Source organism: Pygoscelis adeliae, unplaced genomic scaffold, assembly GCF_000699105.1.
Source record: "Pygoscelis adeliae isolate BGI_AS28 unplaced genomic scaffold, ASM69910v1 Scaffold31, whole genome shotgun sequence".
Classification (NCBI taxonomy): domain Eukaryota; kingdom Metazoa; phylum Chordata; class Aves; order Sphenisciformes; family Spheniscidae; genus Pygoscelis; species Pygoscelis adeliae.
The window spans coordinates 69,671-79,818 of NW_008824233.1; the positions used below are offsets into that span (position 1 = coordinate 69,671).

The window sequence follows — 10,148 nt, forward strand, 5'->3', positions numbered from 1 at the left end:
AGGGGCCGGCCTCGGAGACGTGCTTCGGGTCGGCCGCTTTTGGGTTTGTTTGGGTTTTTTTTTGGGGGGGTGTGTGTTAATTTAGTGATTTTTTTTCTTGTTTGAAACGACAATTTTTCAAAGGAAAATTGTCGGGAGAGCATCCAAATTTTGCCAATAACTCGCTGACGAGGCCGTATTAAATATTTGGCATCCTCTGTGCTTTCCCCTCCTGTCCTTGCTGAGAGCCCCCTCAGAGGCGTCGGGAATTGCAGCGGCCGCGGAGGTAACAAAGCGCCCCACGCCGAGTTTTAGGTGAAGTCTGAACTTCTCGCGGTCCAATTGAGCCGGCGATCAGCACCACTTGCCTGAGGGTTCGTCATACTCTTAACGCAGCAGCGTGCCACCTGGTTGTTCCGCTACTGCGACCCGGGGTCTCGGAACAGAAGTGGCATTTAAATCTGCAAGCTGACATACATCACAGCCAAAGTTCACCTCCATGTGCGTACACAGCGATACATGGACACCCTTAATAGAATACCAGACACGTTCGACAGCATGGGATAAATCCAGCGCCTTGGAAGGAGACGGGGTTTGTTTTTTTTTTTTTGGCAACCATTCCCCCTTTTTTCCATGATGTATATTAGGCCTGTAGACTTGCAAACTGGAAAGAGGCGTCATGCATTATTTGTTCGTCTAGTTGGTTTGACGGTGAGTAGGATAGGCAAGGGAACATCGCAGACAACCCACCCTCTGCCCGTACCCAGCGGAAAAAAAAAAAACCAACCCCAAAACTCTTATATCCAATTGATGGGCACCAGATACTGACCTTAAGGTCTCTGTGAACTATGCCATTTAGATGACAATGATTAACACTTTCTAGAATCTGCTGTATACAATGACTGCAAAGATACAAGGGCAGAATGGAAGGGAGAACATTTTAAAGGCACGTAATCACATCAAATACAAAATAAAATAAAACTTTAAAAAAATGTAAAGAACAAAAACAGTTTTACACCTCCCGACAAGTCTTGATTGCACATTGAACTGGAACAAAACAATGTTGAATATAGAGATATTTCCAGCTCTAACACATCCAAAAAACAAAGCAAAACCAAAAAACCAAACCAAAAAAAGACATTTAACATGGAACGTATGACACCTATGAGACAGAATCATTAGGTTGTGTTTTCATTCAGCAGTATGGAAGCTTTTTCCAGTTTCCAAAAACTGCTATGGGAAAAATAAAGTGGAGGCAATAAAACAATTAGTCGTATGTTTTGGTTTTTTTTTAAAATTTTTACAGTGAAGTTAACATTACAACAAGTGCTGAAACAAGAAGATGTTCAGAAATGAAGTGATATACAGAAAAGAAATGAAACAAAGTCAAAAGCTAAGGAAAAGCAAAACATTTCTCATTTTGAATCTAATGGTTTCTTAAAAACTATTAGTAGAATAAAGCCAAGTCATTCAAAAAGGTGGCATGCATTTTCATTTAAAATATTGTCAAGCACTGGTTTAGTTGGGAGTCACTCATGAAATGGAAACCCACATTAAAAATGTAGACAAATGTTTTATTTTGGTGCTTTAAATAATTTAATTAGCACCCATTTTTCCATGCCCAGGTTTGCAAGTTTTGGCCAGCCTACGATGCCAAAAAGCACAACTGAAGTATTCATCTTGTAGAGCACCGGAACTTTTTCAGATGTTTTTCGCCACCACAAGAGCTTATAAATGTATTTTTAAAGATATCCTTGTGGCAGAAGTCAGTGACTGTAAGTAATACATAGTAGTTGAGGGCCAAGGATTTGATACTGCTCGTCCAAAACGTCTTGACCATGGAATTCAGAAGGAATGGTCATAAATCAGTAACTGGAGCCCAAGCCTGAAAACCCTTTCTTGCGCGAGTAGTTTGCAACTCACTGAACGGGACTGCTTGTGTGAGCAAAGGCTACTTGCGCGAGTAAGGGCTTGCAGGAGCAGACCAGTATTAACAGTCCTAGGATATGCATCTATAAAGTCCTTAACTGTTTCTATAGGGATACACACACACACGCACTATATATAGAGATATATATAGAGAGATATATATGCACACGCACATGAATATATATATAAAACCAGATAAAAATACAGAGATGCATGGTAACTAGATATTTCACTAATTTGGTCAAGTTTTTACTGACTATATAAAATCCGCATATATATATCTCCTCTCTCTATATATATGCACAGCCCCTTCTAATATGTCGTAATTCTAGAACAGAAAAAAAAAGATTGCGGTTTTCCCTTTTCAATCACAAGTATCTTAAAGACACACAATGACACCATATGCTGGCCTTTGGCATCAATATCAGAAATTTTGCTTGAATCACAGCAGGCAAAAAATCATTCAGAAGTTTTTTAAACATAGCTCCTCTCCTTCCACCCCACCTAAATTACTCATTTTGTTTTCTCTTCTACGGTGTGTTTTGCTATGCGGTGTTCCACATTTAAATGCTTAAAGTAATGAAGTTTCTACCATTCCTACAGAAATTAGTAAGAGCAATAAACAGTGGAACCTTCCTAATATTCAGAGTAACTTCTTGTTTGTTCATTATTATTCTACCACTGTTGTTAGGGACGCTTAATGCTTTCCGGTCATCTGCCAATTAATTCCAAATGTAAAGGAATAACTGAAAATGACATGTACTACATACGTATCGATGGTGGTGTGTGGCTACAAACACACAAAACCATGAGGATTCTTTAAATTTACTCTGAGATAAATTTTCTGTGAAGAGCGTAGTGGTAGAACGCATTTTCTTTGAAGTAATTGACCACAATGTTTAAGATTCATAATTACATGAGAATATTTAAGATTTATTATTGTATGAGGGCAAACAGATTCTGAGATGGAAAAACGGCCCTGATACTTTATGTCAGCATGCAAATTATGATAATCGTCAACTTATTCTTCAAGTTTTTCAACAAGCACTTGCAGAAAATTGCTAGAGATTTCGTATTTGAGCTCAGACTATGAGAGGCACAGTGTAATTGCTTATTGATGAAACACAACAAAAATGTTTAAATATGAAAAGGAAATTAGTATTTCTGGACCGAGAACAAAAATTGTATTTAATGTAAAATTCCTTCAAGACCAACATACATTTCAAACTTTGATCAGCAAATGTAAGAATCCCTAGATGAGATGGCTGAAATGTTACGTCCAGTTTGCAGAGGAGAAAACTGGGTAAGATTTTAACAACTTCACAAGTTTACAATGATTTTAACAAACTGAGATCCAATTTCAGCTTTTTCAGATCAGCAGACGTCAAGACTTCATACGAGTTCTCCACCACACAGTCGTGAGCTCAAAATGCCAAACTGTGCCCTTCCAAGTCTAAGAGAACTCTAGGAGAGAATTCCTGGAGTCTCACGGACTGTGCTAGTGAAACTGATGCCAAACACCATGAGATACTTAAGTAACTATCCTAGAATTATTAAAGGCAGCATTAGAAAAACAGATTACTTACCTGGCATCTGCTTCACTATAATATTCTCTTGCAACTATATCTTCAAACAGTTCACCTCCAGTGACTCTGTTAGAAAAAGCAAGATGGGAAAGGAGAGTTCAGAAGTGAAAACGTGCATCTTAAATTAACTTGACGGGGAGAAGTCAGAGAGGAATAACTGAAATATTTGTACAGAAATGCAAGGCGTCTTGACCAGCAAGGTGAAGGAACTAAAGCGGAAGGTTTGTCCATCCAAATCATTAAATGAATAAAAAGGATGTGGTGGAACAGCAATCATAACTAGAAAATAAAAGCAAACAGCAGCAGCTTATTGGGCAAGACGTCATACATCAGTTAGGGATGTCAAGAGTAAGTAGTAAAACTGCAAGAATAAAGGGAACTGACCAGCAAGGAAAATTGTGGCTGAAGTTCAGAGCAGTTCAGGATAAATTGAGAACGGCAACGTAAGACAGATGTAAGAAAGGAGAATACAATAATGCTAAAAAGGGAAAAGGGTCTTTAAGCGCAGGTCAAAACACAGCAGAGGTGTGCACCCGTGTGCCAGAGCGGCTTGCTTTTTGTGCTTTTGCTAGAACGAGGATTACTGAGTTGGAAGGAGAGTATCAGTAGAAGCAGAGTACCTCGATCGGTTTAATGGCAGATTTTTTTTCCCCCAGAAAATTTTCAGTTATCTTTGTCGAAAAAGTAGCAATAGTTTAGTGGAAGTGCCACTTCAAATAATTTAAGGGGCATTAATAGTACTAATTATACAATTTGGCTGCCTGTGTCAACAAGAGAGTGGGCTCAAAGACACAGGAAGACCCCTCCTGTACCATCCCCTTAACATTTCTCTTTTATGGAATACACCGGCATACTGTCACAGCTAAATGCAAGTCTTCATATATTCAGGTGCTGTATGGAACGGTTGAAAACAGATGCAAGCCCTGAAAATGCACACAGCGTGGAGTACCCAAGTGCACAGCCTAACCAGAGCACCTGAACACAGCCTCAACAGACAGGATGCACGAGTTAGTCCGATCCCTGCTTTCCAAAACCTTGATCCTACTGATACGCCAACAGAAATAATTCCTAGATGGGAGATCAATTTCGTATTTCATTACTGTTTATGAACGTAGTGAATTTTCATATAGCACATTATATTCTCAATAAATTCCCAAACGTAAAAGCTAGAGCGGTCTACAAGATGCTTAAAGATTAAGATGCTTAAAAATCTATGCAACGATGAATACAACGATTATTGAATACAATTAAGTTTAATAGGATTAAAAAAATTAGAAGTGAGGACACTTGGAATCTTCAGAACCGTAACATTCATTTGCAAACTGCTGTACTACCAGTTCGTCGTAGATCCCAGTTACTCAGTCACGTTAGATGACGACGGAAATGACCTGCCCAACCAGCAGCATAGCTCCTTTCTTCGAGAAGGCCAGTTAAAGGACTTTATTTTCATGTTTCCATTTCCATTTGGGCTACATCATCCTTTTTCTGAGTTTACACCTTACTGACTTTGAAAGTAATCCCTTTCAGGTGACAGAATGCTATTTTGTACAAAAGTCTGCAATAAAATCTGGAGGTGGTAAAATAGCTGGCTGCCTAATTTGTACTCCTTTTCTTTTTCTTTTTGTCTTCTACCTTCCAGAAACTGGCTTTGGTGGCTGTAACACAGAATGTCTGATTGATGCATATTTTTTGACAGTCTTTGATACCTTCTTTTTGCTTATATATTTGTCTACCACAGTTCTGGTAAAGAGGAATAATTCTCACTTTGTGATGAACGAAAAAACAAAATATCCTTTGATCTTATTCTTCCCTGAAACACTTACTTTTGATCCAAGCCAAAAAAGAAAAGAAAAAGCTTTTGTCATCAAAGTGCGTTTCAGTGGGAGAGAACACCAAGCTGATGCTTGTTCTTCTCAGGCACGGAGAAAAGAAGGGGATGTGCATTCTTACTTGCTGACACTAAACATTTGCTTGGCGTTCATAACCACTGCCAAACGATGGAAAAAATAAAAGCAAGAACAGAGCAGGTGACTTTCACTGACAACTGAACAAGTCGTCAACAATTCCCATGCTCTGTCACTCTGAAGGATACATTAGGAATAATTCTCAGAAGGCAGCTAAATGGCCGTAATGAAGGAAGCTGGGGCAGGGGACTACGAGGGGCCAGAACCCACCTGCATCTTCTGAGCCTCTGCCTCTGAGAAAGTCGTTATAGCCGCGTTAGTGGCCTTTGCTCACTGAGCGCGCACGAGCAATGGGCCCTTGCAGCAAAAAGGGTCAACTGCATCACGATACAGGACAGCCAGCAGGTGGAAGGGAGCGATTCTTCCCTTGCATTTGGCACTCGCGAGATCACACCTGGAGCACCATGTCCCCTTTTGGGTTTCCCAGTACACGAACGACACTGACATAACGAACCGTGGCTAATGGAGGGCCACCGAGATGGTTAGCGTTGGAGGCATGTGGAGAAGCTAAGATAATTGGGTTTGTTCACCATTAAGATGGGAAGGCTCAGGGGAGATCTCATTGCTGTCTACAACTCTCTAATGGGGGCATACACAGAGCCAGCATGGAAGGCAACAGAGAAGCTGAAACACTGGAAATACCAAATAGATATAAGGTTTTTTCTTCCTTTATTGTTACTATAATTATTTGCTGGGCACTTGTTGCTCAAAGAGGTTGGGGAATTTCCATCCTTGAAGATCTTCCAACCTTCACAAATCCCTGAGCAACCTGATTCAATTGGACCTTGTTCAAGAATGGGGTTAGACCAGATAACCTCTAGGGATCCTTACCAACCTATGTTATTCACTGATTTTATAAATAAAGAGCAGAGCAGTTACCGGTAACTTCTTTTTATCCCCCATACAGTTTAATACCAAAGTGGCTACAAAGCATTCTACTCCTTATTAGATGTCATTTTGTTAGGTGGATTTTTCCCCCCTGTATCTTCAATTACGAAACACGATGGCTAGGGAAGGACCTGAGACATCTATCACGAATACAAACGACACAAATAGAAAAAAGCCTTAGTTACGAGGTTCTCCTTGCCTAGCAAAGGCCGTGAAACGAAAGTGTGACGTACTCTTTGGAGAATGCACGGCTCTGTGCTACTGCTCTGTTTCCAGCAGGAGCACCCAATTGCCTTACACGGGGAGGTGTGCTGAAATCGGAACTCTTGGAGGTTTTGCCGATCAACAGAAATACTGAGGCTGATCTCTGAAATCAAATTACAGAAGGAAATTAAAATAGAGGACTTACCTATAGTTTGACTGCAGCTTCCGTTAAACTCCCCTGCCCCCCAGCTAAAATAATGAAAAACTGATACATCGTACCATTCGGGTGGGGCGGGAATCACACACGGATTCTAGTCTGTATACTTAAATTTGAAGGCAACGGCCAGCATAGTTAGATCCGCAGATATAGCCAGGTAGGCTATACACAATGTAAGTGAAGATTGTAGAGCAGAGGCAAAAAGTAAAAAAAAACCCAACCAGCTTTGGTCCTTCGCTCAAAGCTACGTGAACAGCTGGCAAGCCGCTTTCTCCCCGCAAGATTAAAATGGGAAGTAAATGGATCTCAATGCCTTTCTGATACAGATACATCGTCGACGTCAGTGAGGTCCTACTTCATGGCAGGACATTCACGATACGAGCCCTAGTGACTTTCAGGGTACAAATTAAAAGCCACTGGTCCTCACAGATCGTTATTGTTCTTTCGTAATTTTCTGAAGAGCATACTAAAATGGCAGCAAATAAAGCACGTGGGTTTGTTTAAGCAAAAGAAGTACAAGCAGCACGTAGAAACACCAAGGCCCTCTGCACCAGGTATGCCTTTCAGCAAAACGGCAGAGAGAGGGGCAAGCAGAAGGATTCCACGTACAAAGGATGCTATTTCTATTTACCTCTTGGAAGAGGTACACCCAGAAGCAGTTTTTAACTGCTTCATTCAGCTGGCTTTCTACTAAAACAAATCGCTGCGTTCACAGTGTTAAATACCACTTTTTTTTTATTGCAGACATTCGTAACAACGCATACAGAAATACTCAACTTCATGTACCATATTCAACTGATTAGGAAAATTTACAAATATAAGAGGATATTTAAAAGGAACTCCCAAATTAGCAAAGCTAGCTAAAAAAGCCTCTGCTGATGATCACACTGGCCTTGCTTCGTCCTAGTTTACATTTCTTATTTCTTAAATTGCTTTCATAATGAAGGTGCGAGGAAGAAGGCTTACAAAATTACATTGGCCATGCACTTTTTACATTTCTCTGTGACCTTTCTACTTCCGAAAAAGAAAGGTTCAGGCACTTACCCTAGGCAAAGATTGTTCTGCAATTAGGCTTTTTTTTTGGTATTTTTGTTTCTTCTACACAGTACAGTCCCCTCCACTTGGAATTCAACAGCAACGCCAGGATTCTAAACGTACCAACTGTTGCATCTCATCGAGTGCGTTAAAATCAGAGACGCTGAAAAAAGAGAATCTCATTGACTTGCACAAGAGAGTCCTCAAGTGCTACAGCTGTTTCCATTCAGATACAGCAATTAATACTGACAGAATTGATTGGATTTGAACTCTTCTAACATCATTAACGCTGAAGACAATCTCATTCGTTCTTAGTAACTGAAATGGGCTGATAGAGGGATGCAAATCCTAACTACAGTTGCGGTAACCAATAAGGGAGGAGGAGTAAGAAACTTCATGAAGTCCATTACTAATCTTACTACATGCATTTAATTAATCGCAAGTCACTTCGCTATATCCAGTGAGAGAACTGTAACAGGAGGAAGTCCTTTGCTTGGGAGAAGTATCACAGAAGGCTATCTTAGTTAATTTTCTAAAATACGTAGGAGCCATATTGGTAGATTGGTAAGATGCCTCTGTTCCTTGGCAGCGACATCAACGAGACCTTGAAAATCACTGCTTTGCCTAGTCAAGTGCAAAAGAGCTACCATACTCCAGAATGACACCGCCATGTATATATTTCAGAGATGGGGAGTCAGCAACCAAAGGTAAATTTTTTATATATATATATATAAACACACACACAAATATATGATGTGTCAATACTTCAGTGCATCTGTTTCTCTCATATGCAGGGCTTCTCACAGGAACACCCCAATACCGCTTTTTATCAGAAAGCGCATCTTTCGTTGTTCAATGTCCAGTTTCCACGTGGATTTTAAAAGACTTCCGCCTTCCCATTTTGACACTAGAACTCTTCACCCAAATGTACGCCTGTTACAGAGTACATTAATCACTTTTTTTTCCCTCCAGATAGAAGCACAGCTACCACTGAGGCATACAAATGAAGCAACAGGCTTCTCCTTCGGATTGCAGATTATCTCTATGACATTAATTCAAATGAGATTATTAGAAATTCAAAATAGAAAGTGACAATGATTGGTTTTTTCTGTTCACAGAAGCAGCACTCTTCCTCTTCGCTCTCTTATGTGGGACGCAGTCTAAAAGACATTTCTAAAGAAACAGTCGTACTGAATCCCACACGGTCTGAAAGAAATCATTAAGATAATGACATGATGGTATGTGTGGGTGGAGTGACAGTGTTACACCACAGTCAGGCTCCCGTTGAATAAAAATGAAATAAATAAATAAAAGCATGTACTTGGCCTTCATATTAAAGAAGTACATACGGTACCTTTTTTGGTGGCAGCCTTTTTACATTTAAACAAGCCACTAACCCACATATTTGTAACTGCAGTAAAAGATGAAGTTTCACTAATAAATAGTATCAGTGAGCATTAAAGCAATAATTTCTTAGGCTGAATGAAAAATTAACTGTGAACAGCCATCCTTACTAATTAGGCAAAAATTTCTTCAAGAATGCAACACGTCGCTTTTCCAAAGACAACCATCAGTCAGCACAGTCACTACCTCTACCATTTAGACGTTTCCTTTTTTGCAAAATAATTCCTTTTGACAAAAAACCCCAAACCACGTGATCAAAACATAAAGAGCTGTATACATATGTTGAAGCCCTCTTTCTTTGAAGAGGATGAAAAACAAAACCATGCGGACCGTTCCAGATGAACAGCATACGTTCGAGTCTGTTCCTGTGCTTGTCCTGAATGGGACTGACTGGGAAACAGAAGAAGTTCCAGCCAGTGCAGAACGCTTCCTGCAGAATCTAGTTTTCTGCCAAGACAGTATCTTTGGGTTAGGTATTAATTTTTATTGCAGAATGCAGGCTTCTATTTGTTCTGTTACTATCGAGATACAGATACTGGTATCTACAACTTTGAAGTTGTTCAAATGCCTTCTAGTTCACGCTGCAGTCGTACCCTCCTGAGATACGTCTGGCATTATATATTCAATTTAAGGCAGAAGTGGACTAACTGCAATTACAGTAGGCCATAGTTTCTAACGGTACAGTAGTACAACAAAAAAATTAAAATGACACCAGTTTATAAAAGGGATCTTGTCCCTAGAACTAAGAATTCTGCATGCATTTCTTGGAAATGCTCAGGATTAAGAAGATTTTTCCAAATCCACGTAGAAAGATTTCCTTTGTAGCCCTTAAAAAAAAAAAAAAAGGCGAAACAAAACCCAGTGTGTGTCAGAGAACAAGTATGCATGTTGTATGCTAGAGCCATTTCCAAGCCAGCAGTCAGAGCACTTTCCTGGGATATT

General features: G+C 39.9%; 1 protein-coding gene across 1 annotated transcript in view; it reads right to left on the reverse strand.

Moving 5' to 3' along the window:
* The window catches only part of CAMK2D (calcium/calmodulin-dependent protein kinase II delta), a 187,149-nt gene that overhangs the window by 57,634 nt on the left and 119,367 nt on the right, over positions 1 to 10,148 (reverse strand). The window contains exons 5-6 of the mRNA XM_009334939.1: positions 3,495 to 3,560; positions 809 to 881 (exon numbers count right to left, since the gene is read on the reverse strand). Of these exons, the coding sequence (XP_009333214.1) occupies positions 809 to 881; positions 3,495 to 3,560 (139 nt within the window). The remainder of the gene's footprint in view (positions 1 to 808; positions 882 to 3,494; positions 3,561 to 10,148) is intronic.